General features: G+C 37.6%; 1 protein-coding gene across 1 annotated transcript in view; it reads right to left on the bottom strand.

Annotated features, from left to right (window-relative positions):
- Positions 1-15,425, bottom strand: part of Sol1 (CUB domain-containing protein Sol1) — a 320,961-nt gene that overhangs the window by 49,765 nt on the left and 255,771 nt on the right. Inside the window, exons 6-9 of the mRNA XM_028179067.2 lie at positions 8,968-9,124; positions 7,524-7,583; positions 4,557-4,645; positions 98-220 (exon numbers count right to left, since the gene is read on the bottom strand). Of these exons, the coding sequence (XP_028034868.2) occupies positions 98-220; positions 4,557-4,645; positions 7,524-7,583; positions 8,968-9,124 (429 nt within the window). The remainder of the gene's footprint in view (positions 1-97; positions 221-4,556; positions 4,646-7,523; positions 7,584-8,967; positions 9,125-15,425) is intronic.

The raw sequence follows: 15,425 nt of genomic DNA, 5'->3' as shown, positions 1-15,425 counted from the left end.
GTTACGTAGTTTTAAAGATTTAAGTATACATAGGGATATAGGGACAGAGAAAGCGATTTTGTTTTATACTATGTAGTGATTTTGTTGCAATGCAAACCAGCAGCCGTCGAATCAGGGGGCGGTTGGAAGTGGAAGGTGGCCGCGAAACCCTGGCCTGGTGTTGCCGAATTCGCCGTGAACTGCAGCAGTAATGCGGGTCCCGTTGACAGCACCTCGTAACCTACGTCAATCAAAGAAACATATCGTCGTTGTCAAATCAAAATCTGCTATGTGCACTTTTTTATTTATTGTTTAGTTGGGTGTACGAGCTCACAACCCACCTGGTGTTAAGTGGTTATTGGAGCCCACAGACATGTACAACGTAAGTGCGCCACTCACCTTGAGATATAAGTTCTAAGGTCTTAGTATAGTTACTTATTTATTGAGATTTTTTCTTTTTAACCTTTTCGTATAGTTCACAGCCCTATCTACCGTATTAAAAAAACTGTTATGTGTCTATCTATAACTTTCATTTGATATAGTTCTTAAAAATTCACTTTCATGTGAATACAAAATTTTATACGAAAATGTTTTTACTCGTTAATTCAAAATAGAGTTTTTGCACATAGCAGATTTTGGTTTGAGAGCGACGATGTACAGTTTTATATTAAGCCCCTCGATTTTTTCATCAGATAAGTATTACTAATAATCACTAGTAGTCCCACGGAAATCGAAAAACAACTATAATTATTAATTTAAATAATACCTAATTGTAAGCTTGAACATTATTATGGTTCTATTGTCAAAAAATTTACTTCTCTGATCATAGATTTCGCCAAGTCTACCCTATAGGCAAATAATATTAAAAACCCACAAAATTTATCTATTCTCGATTAGACCACAGACTTTAACAATAAACAAAATAGTATAATATATGCGTTTGTGTGTGTTAAATACATGGTAATGTGTGTAAGGTTTTATTTATTGAGTTAATGTACTTTTATGCATAATTTTAAAAATATATTAGCAATCTGCACTCCTTTATATTCTCTATAAGTAAGGGAAATTTCATACTCCTCCGTCCGCGCAATTTTCTTAAAAAGGGGTACAAAGTTTTTGCTTCACGTATTAATATATATATAGATAATAATTGGGAACAATTCACACACTGTCGTCCAGCCCAAATTTATGTCTTATGGGTACCAGAGACCGAGAAAGATATCTAAATACGCATAATGATATGGAATATTCTAAAATGATTGAGCAATAATAAAAGACTTAATTACGATTTCTGTAAAATATTAAGTAAACAACATTTTTACAGCCTTTATTTTCCTTTTTAAATTCTTGTTTTACACAGTATTGTTGAATTAGGTAAAACTGAACTCATATTTTTTCTCAATGACAGACAGCTCACTGAATCTATCTAAGAAAAATCTTTTTTAAAACTAAAAAGTTTCAAAGCTTTTAGATAAAAAAGGTTTTTCTTTACATACCTTTAAATACATACATATATAGTTAACAAACGCCCAGACACAGAGCAAATATTCATGTTCAACACAAAATGTTCGCCAGATGTGGGAATCGAACCGACGACCCTAGGTGCAACAGTTAGGTGCACTAACTATTGCACCATCGAGTTAGTATTTAATAGTTTTTTTATCGTCTTGTTGAGAGGCTGATCGTTTTTTTAGCTTTTAGCTGCCCGAGCGCTTCCAAAGGAAACCTAACAACTCAAGGGCAGCTGCTTCGCGAATGAATCTATTACAGGATCGGAATCGCCACCCGCTGACAAGATCCGGCGAGAAACTCAGAGGGTAGATGCTTAGGTGAGGTTGCACGTCGAACTCTTTGACGAGTTTGACGAGTACGGGTTCCTAAGTCTGATACATGGAGTCAAAGCCTCAACTCTATTGTGCAACGGTTACCCATCCTAACCCACCATCAATAATTACAAGTTTTTTTTAAATGTCTATCAACATTTTAATAGTCGATTCCCAAACCAAACTGCCTAAAACATAATTCTTCGAAAACCAATGAGGTTTTGAATTATCAAACAAGAAAAATCTAAAAAGTTAACAATATAACAAATATTTTGAACTGTTCATTATGTAATGCTTCTTGCATAATTCTCTTATCTATTTCAAATTTAGTGAATAAAGTAATCAAATGCTACAAATATTGAATTAGAATATTATATTCTGTCCGAACGTTGTGGCTTTGTTCTAAGAAATATTATTCAAAACGAAAATAATATTTATGACGCTCCAACACAAAGGGTCTGCTCTGCATCCACGCAACTTTGTTATTCATTGAAGTAAGCTATTTAATTGACACGACAATAATAAATATTATCTTATCTCGTGATATAGGTAGGTTCAAAGATCACGTACCAATCAACAGAAATGAATAACGATGTTGTTTACTCATCGTTGTTAACGGTCACATATATTTACACTTCTATACGCTCTTTGTGTAACATTTTTAGACGTACTTTTTTTGAAGTGAAAACTTCTTTAGAATCGTTGTGATTTCAAACCGGATGCAACGGAAAAAACGACAGGTAAGAGACACAAATACAAAAATGTGTAGGATGAAGCCAGCAAAGAATGAGACAGAAATATACATACTATTTAATACAGCGCCATCTGTGAGATTTTTTAATACTAACGTGTGTATGAAAGCTCTTGTAGTGAATTTTAATTTAGGATTATACGTGAAATTAAAATATCAATTCACAGAGGGCGCTACCTTACAATTATTTACTAATGACAAAATTTTACATATACTTAAGACGTTTAGGATAATTGTATTTTAATTTTGGAAGGTTTCACTTCTACCACGTGTGAATTGCACACATTTTGTTTTTTCTGCCTACTCTAGTAACCTGGAGGGGCTATTCTAGATTCACCGAACTAGTAGGTGAGCTCGCAGCGCTCAAACTTGACGTTGTTGCTAACACTAGCCCTAGCAAGAGCCGTGCTTCGCAGAATCTACCACTGGATCGGAAACGCGACCCACTGAGAAGATCCGGCGAGAAACTCAGTGGACTGTGTTTGTGGGTTAATTTACTCGCCCAGCCCTTCGTCGCAAGCGACGGGTTCGAGATGAACGATGACCGGCTAGACGTCCCGAGGGACTTGCAAGCTGTATAGACAGTGGCTTGGTTATTGACGCCTACCTATATTTTGCTCCCGGGTTCTGGCACGGCCGGGAATCGGGTGCTTGAGAGAGAATGCAGATTGTTAGGGGGGTGGTTCAACCATTTTAGCCGACTGACGTCTGTTAGGGCAGCAAAGATCTGGATTCCAGATCACGTGCGGCAGACAATGCATGGCACGCTTACTTTAAGCAAGATTTGAGAAGAATCGTCAAGACAACAAGCTAACAACAAGCAGCTAGCGTTTTAGACGTCAAAGAAAGACTCATTATGTAGTAGGCCACGTGCTTATTTTCCTTACAAAGCAATGAAAAGGAGCACAGATGAGCTGACTAAGAATCGGCCTATTCTAATCACGCGCTTTAGGAGAGGCGTCTAAAAGCGTTTGAGGAAACTATCGAAACCGTAAGTGGACATTGTCGGAGTCGACTCATCGAGTCCTAGTGGAACACCCGAAAAGGAACTAGAAACATGGAGGACAGATCTGTGTGCTCATAGCATCCTACCCACAGTCTTCATGTGTGATAATGACGTTATCGATAAGTCATGGAAATGTGACAATCGTAATTAGAACCCTTCCAATAAGTGTGTATAGCCAAGGAAGCTTAGAATGTTTATGTTAGAGGACATCTGAAAGTGGCATCTGCGACAAAGAAGCTGAGAAGTACGCCTATGGGCATGTGACGAGACGAAATGAAAATGAGGTTGGTAAGAGAGTGTTAACTATGAATGTGGAAGGATATAGAGGAAGAGGTAGACCTAAGAAGAAATAGATAGGTTGCGTGAAATACGATATGTGTAAGAGGGGAGTGAGCGAAGAAATGATATATATTAGAGGAGTATGGAAGGAGAAAACATGTTGCGCCGACCCCAGGTGACTGGGAGAAGGGCAGGAGAATGATGATGATGAGCCAAGGAAAACGATTGGTACATTTTACTTACTCGGTGATGCAGTAGTTAGCGAAACTGACTGTTGCGCCGAGGACCGTGAGTTCGATTCCCAAAACGGGCAAACATTCGTTTTATGAACAGATTTATTGGGGCCATTTGAACGTGCGTGATTTGTTCCCACTTATTTCATTTTTTATTTTAATTTATTAGGGAAGTCTTTGTTCAATGCAAAAGGGTGATATTAAAATGTTTTCCACTTAGAATTATTCTGTTGTTTTTAAGGTATTACAGCGATAGCGGTCATGACTTGTGAAAATATAAAGTGTTCATGTGGTGTTTACGTATCACGTGTCAACAGTAAATAGAGGTGATAGGGGATGCATACTTATATCCTCAGTTAAATAGCTATATACTTATTTTACTGTAGAATTCAGGCTCTTTTTGCTTCAATAGCTTGTAACATGTACAATCAAAAGTAACCCTTGTAGCGAATGTTTCTAGACTAAAAATCGTTTATCAAACTAACCAGTCAGTTCATTGCATAGCATTGCGATCGCAGGCGCGTTCGAGTCCCGGCCATCAAACACCTTGATGATATCCGCTCTTCGAAGGCAACTGAAAATAATAATAAAAAAAATACATTAAAAGCACACAATAAGCTTCATCGTAATTTAATTCAAGTAAATGATTCAACCACCAATGAAAACCAGCATATAAATAAATATTGCTGTGATGTCTATGGACTTCAGATATCCCGCCGCTTGTTTGCCGTGAATTTTCCTCGTCAGCATCACAAAACTAATTCGATTAACAAAATCAAAAATTATTTATTTTACAACAACTCCATTCCATTCAAATTCCATTTGGATTTCAATCCAGTTTGAATTCATATCAAGTAACATCCACAATGCATTTTATTAGCAGTAGTGGACTGATATTCTTATATAGATAATTCTGTACGAATATTATATCTGACATCTGTTGATAACAAACTAAATAGAAATAAAAGTATCTCAGGACGCTCCGAGAGCCACAACAGCGTGCACGGACGTCAAAAAGACCTGAACTGAACTAGTCGGGGACGCGAGACCGTGTGGAGCGCTTCGTGATTTGTCGGCGCCACTCGGAGCCGCTTCGGCAAGCCAATCGCAGCACACTTATTTTTTCGTTTCGTTTCATTTCGTTTCATCGAGTTTGAAATCACAACGATTCTAAAGAAGTTTCACTTCAAAATATAATCTTAAAACTGCATATGCAGACCGCTTTAGGATTGGCCTCTCCGGTTGGCTGCATCAACAGACCTAATTAAAGTAGTTCGACCGCAAAATAATAAGGTCGGATTTACGTATTCCAGAAATAGACCATCGCATCGATGTAAACGAAATTACTTCCACTAATCGTGTTATTCAGGAGCCCAGAGGAAACTGTAAGTAAATTACGCGGAACAGTTAACAAGGGAAAATTAATCGGCCAATAAGTGGAATGGTAACTTCGGAGATTATACCTTGATGGTTCTATAGTTTGGAAGCTGTTTTGGTAACGAGTTATCGTTTCGTATTCTTTAGAAAATCGTCACTTCGTCTATTTTTATTTACTACTAGCTGACCCGGCAGACTTCGTAGTGCCTCAATCGATAAATAAAAGACCTAAACTTTTGGGGGACACATTAAAGGAAAAACAAAATTGTTATATTTATTTAATTCCGAGCATTTTCATATTTATCTACCTTTTAAACCTTTTCTGGACTTCCACAAATAATTCAAGATCAAAATTAGCCAAATCGTTCCAGCCGCTTTTGAGTTTTAGCGAGACTAACGAACAGCAATTCATTTTTATATACTTATATATAGATCACAAAAAAAGATAAATATAAATTGATATTTACATGATTTCAAATTCATTTGTTTATGTTCGATTATTTATTAGTTTTTTTGTTGCCCTTGTAGGTAGACTATAGGCGATCGGCTTTTCAAGATAGACACGGAAGAGACCGCTTAAGGAGAGAGAAGAGAAAGGCAGCCAGGCATACGACTCAACTAACAATTATCAATTACCAGGGGCACAGCAAAGCTGCTACCATTGTGTACGTCTCATAAACGCCGTGGAAAGAAATACACTTCATAGCGCTCAGGGAACACCGAGTAGGGAATCCATTCCAAAGCCGGATGATACGCGGCAGAAAAGATCTTTGGAAACGCACTGTGGATGAACGCAGTGGTTCTAAGTAGTTTGGCTTAACTCAGAATGAGATGACGGGATCCTCTCAAACGACTCCTCAGAGCAGAATCGAAACTTTTTAACTCACTTCTACCGCGAAATATCTGGGATTCAAGGGGAGGGCAGACAATGTGAATATGCCAAACGGCATTTATAATTAAGAATCAGTGGTATCAGAATATAATAGACATAATTATTATTAAATATTCAAAATTACCAGAATCGCGAATTACATAGGATTTTAACAACACTAAAATTTGAATACATTGAAAACTTCAGGCTTACAGCTTTATTACAGCTAGTTTAATATTTCAAACAGTTCATTCACAAGTTTCTCATTTGCGACCGACCAAGATTCACTATTGAATTGTCTACGGCACGATTTATATTCAGAATGTTGCTATTCACGTATAATCCGGTTAATTAAACAAGTAGACGTAGTTTATAGTCGGCCCTCATTACCGGCTACGCTAGTGACCTGTTATGTTCATAATTTAATTATTCCAACTCCGCAGCGCAAGCTTTCCGTGTGTGGATTTTGCCGTATTCTAGTTAATCGTATTCTGTAATGATATGACATTTAAGTCGACTGTCGTATTGAGTGCTCTTGGATTTGAAAAATGTTTGATTTAATACCTAGTTGTTCGTAGGCATAGAAAATTGAGAAATAGCTGTATCGTTCCTTCATTAGAACATTTAGATTAAAGGCAGCAAAAATCTAACAAATACTTAAAATGTAACCTGCAATATTATAATATTGCACTAGCATATTGCAAAAAACACTAGCCGTGGCCATCATGATTTTCATGACATAATACTCTCTTTTATTTAGTAAATAGTGGAAGAAATTCAGATTCACGAAGATAAGAAATTTCAAGACCTTAATTCTTTATTTATACTTAATATATAAATCTACAGTGGTTTTTACGGATGTTCCGTTATAACTACTGAACCATGCATCCGATGGACTTGAAACTTGGCATCCATGTAGAAAATACATGTACTTAATGGATAGGCTAATATTTATATGAGTGTTGGACTCCCTACACCAGCTGCGGGGGCGTTAATGATGAGAATCTTTAGGGGGGTAAGAAATAATAATGTCATTTTTAAATGCCCTGCGAAGCGGACGGGTACAGCTAGTACTACATAATATTTATTTACTTAATGCTCGTTTTGTATTGAAAATATTTCATTGTTTTTTTTTGGAAACTTTCTCGTGTTTCGATCCCCTTTCTTATTCATTATTTTTTTAAGTCATATATCATTTACTAACCTGAGGTCACCTTTTTGAAGTGAAATTTCTTCGAAGACAACTTTCACGCGCTCCTTCGGCCTGAAAGGGTTAAAAAACCCAGTAAATGTTAAATTGTTCATAATATATACCTACAGATGTTCACGATTGTAAAATGGTTTTTTTTTCAATCTATAGTATTATTGAATCATACGTTGTAATTTTAGTCAATTTAATATAATATGTTTGTCGAACTAAAATCAATAAATAGTAGTCAAAGGATTTTGACTCTCCGACAATTTTAAAATGCGATGACAGTTTTACTATATGTTAAACATGTTTGTTTGTTGCTAGTTTTCTGATAGGATTTTTAGCCATCGGTAGCAGACGATCTTACGGATCATCTGGTATAAATAGGTTATCGTTCAGTGTATGAAGAAAGCCTACGGAGAAAGTTACAACTTAATTTGTACTAGAATGTTGTAGCCTTAGAACTTATATATCTCAAGGTGGGTGGCGTATAGAAGTCTATGGGCTCCAGTAACCACTTAACACCAGGTAGGCTGTGAGCTCGTCCACCCATCCAAGCAATAAATATAAAAAAATGTGTGGTGTCGTGAGACACCGGATAGGAACGAAGTTCCTTATTATAAAAATATTAATTTTAAGTTCTATACCTACCTATTCCCTACCTCCAGTATAAAGAAAATAAAACTAGAGGTTTCGCAACAACCCACGGTCATTCGGTAACGTGCGAACTTATTGTGGTACACTTCATTTATGGACGTTTGCATAAGAGTTAGTGTATTGCGCAAACGAACGCTCTGAGATCGTAGTCAATGCATGACAAAAAAAAATATTATTTTTTGTACGTTATTTAAAAGCAAAGTTAAGTCGTACACTGTATGCATTACTAATAAAAATCTTACGTTACGGACGGCGTTAAGGTACCCCTCCGCATTGTCCCATAAGGACTTCGTTCCAAAAAAAATAAAAAAAATAAAGTTACAACTTTATATGTACTAGAATGTTGTAGCCCTGGACAAAAATCTAATGTTGGGAATTCAACAGTTGACAAAATAGTTTCTTTAATAAATATCACGGCTCTAGATATTAGGGATTTTTATTATTGTTGCTCGCATTGTTTGAATTTTTTTTTTTACGCATTTCCCCGCCCATTGGCTCGGCTTGGCAGGACCTTATTATTCTATGTAACACATTCATACCATTTCTCGCTTGTATGCCTCTCGCACTGACATGCCTCATACTATATCTTTCTTCCATCCATCACCTTCCTTTCTTAGCCTCCCGCTACTTTGACTACCTTTTATTTTTATCTGTTGGGGGAATAATTTTACTACATATGTGACCGTTTATTTTAACCTTGGTGTTACTACATAAGTTTTTTGTTTAACAGCTTTACAACATTGTCCACTGTTTGAATATTAGGGATGTGTATAAGGCAATAGAAATGTCAGTACAGTACCTTGCGTGAAAGTGATAAGTACACCGCACGTTGTTGGGATAGATGGACGGGTAGCGAGGGCTGTACAGCCGACCGTGCTGCGGACGGCTCCCGGAACGGCTGAACTGGTAGTCGCATTCCGTGCCCGGGATCCGGACGCCATCCGTATCGAAGAGTCCTGGCAACAACGATAGTAGACTTAAGATTCATTCTTAATTCAAACAGGTTTTAAAATTTTAAGCCGGTAGTAGGACCTCTTGTGAGTACGTAAATGTAGCTACCACCACTCTGTCTATTTCTGCCGTGAAGCAGTAATGCGTTTCGGTTTGAAGGGTGGGGCAGCCGCTGTAACTATATTGAGACCTTAGAACTAATAACTCAAGGTGGGTGGCGGCATTTGCGAGATTGTAGGGTTCGGTTAACACCAGGTGGGCCGTGAGCTCGTCCACCAACCTAGACTCGAAACAAAACTTTGGAATGTTCTTTCCTTCTCAGTATAGGCTGAGTTCTGTCTTCAAAAGAGAATTAAGGAGGATTTACGAAAGATTTAAAAAAGTTTATATAGGTGCTAATCTCCCCTAAAATAGGCATTAAAAAACTTAAGTGGTAGATGTGTAAAAACGTATATTGACTGAAAACAAAATTGGCATTGATATCAAAGGGCAAATAATATTGGAACATACGTCTCGTAAATGTTCTTTTACTGTAGTTTCTGATTTCTGGTGCAAGGCAGCTATGAGCTCAAGATTGAGACAAGAGGCAGCCGTGAGACAAGGTAGTGACGTCACTAGGCTCTGATATATAGGCCGTGATATAGTATATTTTAGCTACCCTTACTTACTAAATATTACTCAAATTTTTACTGTATAGATGGATTAGCGAACTTATGACCCTGATGATGGTGAGCGGTTATGACATGGCAGCTTCGCGGCAGAAAACCCAGGATAGCACTACCTACCCGTGTGGACTCATAACCCGCCTAAGCGCCATTTGTCTTTTCGTTTGAATTTTTATCATCGGCAATCTTCGTTAATTTAATTGTAACGGCTTATTGCAGCCGAAGCCGGGCGTCCATAAAAGTCCCTTGAGTAATATTAAATTATGAGCATCCAGCAACGACGGGGTTAATTGACTTAGGAGCTGTTTCCTTTCATAAAGAACCCGGTACCCCAACTCGACAAGAAAAAAAAAAAGTCCGCGCAAAATAGAGTGGTGCGAAATTTAATTTCGTTCATTCATTTCGTTGCTGCATACGAAAAATTGTAATTCGGCATTAGATTAAGGCTAAGGGAGATGTACTGTATAAAGGAAATTGTGTGAGATTTTTTACATTTTTCTAACTTGATCATTTTTATCAAGCTTCGGCGTCGTGAATAACATACTTTTTGGAACGAAGTTCCTTATGGGACGATGCGGAGGGGTGAGTACCCTAGCCGGGAAAAAACGTCCGTAACGTAAGATTTTTATTAGTAATGCACACAGTGTACGACTTAACTTTTTAATAACGTACAAAAAATAACATGTTTTTTTATCATTCATTGACCACAATCTCAGAGCGTTCATTTGCGCAAGATACTAACTCTTATGCAAACAACCGTGAATTAAGTGTACCACAATAAGTTCGCACGTTACTAAGTGAGCGTGGGTTGTTGCGAAACCTCCAGTTTTTTTTTCTTTATACCTCAAATAGAAATTAAAATTAATATTTTTATAATAAGGAACTTCGTTCCTATCCGGTGTTCCATGACACCACACATCTTTTTTTTTTTTTCCTACCTATTCCAGTAACTTCGAGGGGTTATTCTTCACTGGGCTAGTAGGTGAGCTCACGGGGCTCAACCGGGAGTGTTGCTACCACTGGCCTTAGCAATAGCAGTGCTTCGTAGAATCTACCACCGGATCGAAAACGCGACCCACTGAGAAGATCCGGCGAGAAACTCAGTGGGCTAGAGAGCTCTAACAAATACCCTGTCGTTGTTACCAGTCTCATGTGTAAAATTCATTCGATCGCTTAGCATTTTATTCGAATGAAATATATTTGGAGAGCCTTTTACGTAAAGAGACGTCCCAATATTGTGCGTTAAGGACCGGATTAGACATGTCACATAGAGGGTTATTCAGAATCAGCCACGCCTTATCGGATATTGAGTTTCGACGTACGGGCGAAACTTATGTTAGTGCGGCACTTTGAAACCGTAGCTTCATCAATCAAGAGATCGTGTTCAAAAAGCAAATGCAAAAATTCAACGTTATAAAAGATAAGAAGAATAGAGATAAAATTCTCGTTATGAATCACGAAAATTTATACCTCGAGGTCATTTATTGTTTTTCAAGTGAATTAAGAGTCTCCTCATATGTATTTTTTTTTACTGGAGCCCATAGACATCTACAGCGAAAACGCGCCACCCACCTTGAGATACAAGTTCTAAGGTCTCAAGTATAGTTACAACGGCTGCCCCACCCTTCAAACCGAAACGCATTACTGCTTCACGGCAGAAATAGGCAGGGTGGTGGTGCCTACCCGCGCGGACTCACAACGATGCCTCCAATCCTCTAACTCCTCTCACTCAAAATTTTGAAATTTTCGTTTTTCACGCAAATCGCTTCACTATTTTAAAAGTATTACAAATTCATTATTGATGGGGTTTGAAGCAAGAGTAAATCAACTAGTTACACAAGAAAAAACCATAAATATATCTGCAATAATAAAGATTTTATTAACTTTTTTCGTTTAAACGCTCCTCCTGTAAACCTACGAATTTGGAGTTAGAGTAGTATTCATTGGAGGCATCGACAAGAGGTCCTACCACCAGTGAGTGTATTATTGTTACGTATTAAAATATTCAGCGAGGCAACAACGTAAATCAGTATATTTAAATTCACTTAAAATGTCTAAATCATTAGCAATACTTCAAGCTCTTTAATCTTGCATTACTAATGATAAATGATATTATTATGACGCGATGAATCTTAAGATAAGACAAATTTATAAAGCATTAAAAGCGTTTTCGCTGATGCCTAGAAAATTTCATCGTCGAATGGTACTAGCACTAAGTGCGAAATAACTCACTTTGACAAATGACAGTCGAAGACGACCGATCTCCCGGACTCGAGCTAAAAAAAAATACGTAGAAAAATAACGTCTACACGATCTCTAATTTGTTCTTATCGAAAGTGTTGACAGGTCAGTGAGTGTTCGTATTGTGTTGAGGGAAAAAAAGATGAGTTCGCGAGTGAGCGCGATTTGTTACTGCTTGGGCTTTGATATAACGAGCCTGACGTTTTTGTAACTGATACCGTCGTACGTTTTTAAGGACGAAAAAGACGTTATTACAATACGATTGAGATTACGAATGATTATCTCTCAAACGAATGACGTCATTAACGTTATTATTAGCTCAAGTTAATTTGGAAGAGATCGTCTTAATCTCCAGAAGAGCTAATCATCAGAAAAATATGTGAAGCTTAGAAATTTATATTAGAGCGAAGATATAACATTATTATATTGTCATCGATCGGTACTTGATACGCTTGTAAATTTTCGATGGAAATGACGTTCAAAGATTCGGTTGCATACAATTAAACAAACATACATACCGAGCTAGTAAAAACGTGTTAAAAATAAATAAATAATTTATGTTTTGTTTTTATTGTAAGTAGCAGTATTAGTAGTAGTTGTAGATAGTCCATTGCGTCGAGATTATTTATGACTGACGCTATAATATATACGTAATCTCATGTACGGCGAGAAGAGCGATATTGTGTGTCTTATCTATATTAAGATTTGCGAGTAGTACTCAGCGGTAGGTGGCGGTCAGTGCCACTGGCATTGCTGACGTCCATCAGCATTTTTTTCCCCTACCTATGCTGATAGCCTTGAGAGACTATATTATCAGCTTCGCCCTAACGTGTAGGTGAGCTCACGGGGCTCAAACCAGAGTGAAGCTAACACCATCGGATCGGAATCGCGACCCACTGAGAAGATCCGGCGAGAAGCTCAGTGGGCTGTCTCTATGGATTAGTTCGCTCGTCGAGCTCCTCGATTACGACCAAGAGTTTGACGAGGACGGTGACCGGTGCTTGAGAGACCTAAAGCACCGAGAGTGAATCCGGGGGATCCGACAAGACATGTTTCGGGTGACGGCGGCTTTGCGTTGCCCCGTCCCGGTCGGATAAAATTAACCATCAGATGAGCTGTAAGCATATAGAAGCATATAAGCAAATAATTCTGTGGCGGTAGCCATCATACAACGCAAGATATTTGACAGATGCCTGAATCTCGCTTACGACGTTTTCAAGATAAGCCTGCATATATACAAGTTCCGAACAACAACATTCGGACCGTCAGTCTACCGAGCAAATATGACCCGCTCGGTGGAAGATCTTCCCTTTGTCGTCTAAGCCTACCTAAAAGTCATTACTATTTCGTTAGAGAGGCGCGTCTTCCTACATAAGCAATTTAAATATCAAAAAGCTCTATCAAGCTTTCGAGTTACTACTTTTCCAGTCTTTGATCTTTAAAGCATATTATTTTTTTTTTAATTTTTTTTTTTATTGCCTTTGTAGGCAGACGAGCATACGGCCCACCTGATGGTAAGTGGTCACCGTCGCTCATGGACGTCAGCAATGCCAGGGGCAGAGCCAAGCCGCTGCCTACAAACTTACAGACTAAACTGTGCAGACTTGGACAAGATATAATAGATACAATTTGACAGACCTTACAATCAATTAACACAAGTTGTACGGAGATATTACTCTTCCTTGACATTCCTTTAAGATGTTCAATACGATATATGGAATGAATATAAAGCGCACTAAAAAGAAAATATTACATCATTATGACGAAAGAAAATACGAATTTTTTTTTAAGGCTTACCAAGTTTAAAGTTTTTCGAAGGTAAAAAATATAAAACAAACTCTTTTCATGTTCAATACAATCACAAGGAAACACCGATTTTTCTATCACAAAGAGATTTTTATTATTATTTCTGCAGTAGGTATGTGGAAACGAACAAAGCGGAGTATTGAGTGCACTCTTGCCATATTTAAATAGAGAGCGCTCGGTTTCTGAACGATTCTTATACGAAGGAGTCGATTCGAATCTGCTGGTGATGATTTTCAAATCGATTTTATAAAAGTTTTCAATAGCAGGCCTAAGATATAGAGATTTGTAATAAAAAAATAAAACTTTTAATTATTGTACCCGGTGTTAATGTACCCTATCATCGTCATGAGCCCAAAGTAGCAGCTTCTCTTCATCCACCTCTTGGCCGTCACCCTTCGGAGATTATCGTACCACCTAGCTTAGTCTTCCTATAGATATCACAAAATAAAGGATAAAACCATTGGGGTTGATCGTTATCTTATCTTATACCTTTAAACGAGCAATTCTTGTATATTAATATATAAATATATATAATAATACTATTTTTCTTAATTGAGGGCAACTAACCGCTTTAAAGACCCAACAAGATGGCGTTATCAAAAAAAAACCGAGCAAAGCTCGGTCATCATCTAGTTACAAATACATATGCTATTATTACTAGTCCTTTGTTGTGGAAGTAATTTTTGAATATGAGCTAAGTACGTATTTCATTAGAAAAAATTGGTACCTACTTACGGTATATGGATATCGGAATTGTCGCATCGTTCGATAGGAATATACCAGGTGTCTTATCCTATAGGCCACGATGACTTATTATGATAAGGGCGTGTCAAATTTATTTCCTAAATTTGTTACCGAAGTAAACATTGTTCGCAGAAGCGATTGCGCTATTAAAAGAAAGCTAAAAGCTGAGAAAAATCCATTTTCTCGTTTATAAAATAGTTTTTCAATATCGTTCGCAAACTTTCTAGAGGAGTCCAAGTTTTTTAATATAATACGTTCACGATGTCACTGCCAATGAAATAAAAATGAAAAAATACAATTAATAATATGATAATAAAATGAATCGTAAAAAGTTGTCGAAAATATTTTTTTGGGAAAATGCGCATCGTGGTAAATAGTCAAAGTGATTTTTTTTATTGCTTGGATGGGTGGACGAGCTCACAGCTTACCCTGTGTTAAGTGGTTACTGGAGCCCATAGACATCTACAACGTAAATGCGTCCACCCACCTTGGGATATAAGTTCTAAGTTCTCAAGTATAGTTACAACGTAGGCCCCACCCTTTAAACCGAAACGCATTACTGCTTCACGACAGAAATAGGTAGGGTGGCGGTACCTACCCGCGTGGACTCACAAGAGGTCCTACCACCAGCAAACCAGAATATCGCAGATCTTGAATTTTGAGCTTCCCTATATCTACCGCCATGTATTTATGTGTTCCGCTATAAAGATAATAGTAGCCATACTATTAAAACCTCAACTACAATTCACGGTGGACAATGATTTTTGTGATATCTATGAGCATCGGTAACCACTAATCTTCAAAGGAGCTATGAAATCGTCGGTCCGTGTGTAACAATTTTTATCGTCCG

Source organism: Bombyx mandarina, chromosome 06 (assembly GCF_030267445.1).
Source record: "Bombyx mandarina strain Sakado chromosome 06, ASM3026744v2".
Lineage (NCBI taxonomy): Eukaryota > Metazoa > Arthropoda > Insecta > Lepidoptera > Bombycidae > Bombyx > Bombyx mandarina.
Note: the sequence above shows the minus strand (reverse complement) of the source record. Positions and strands in the feature narration are given on the sequence as shown.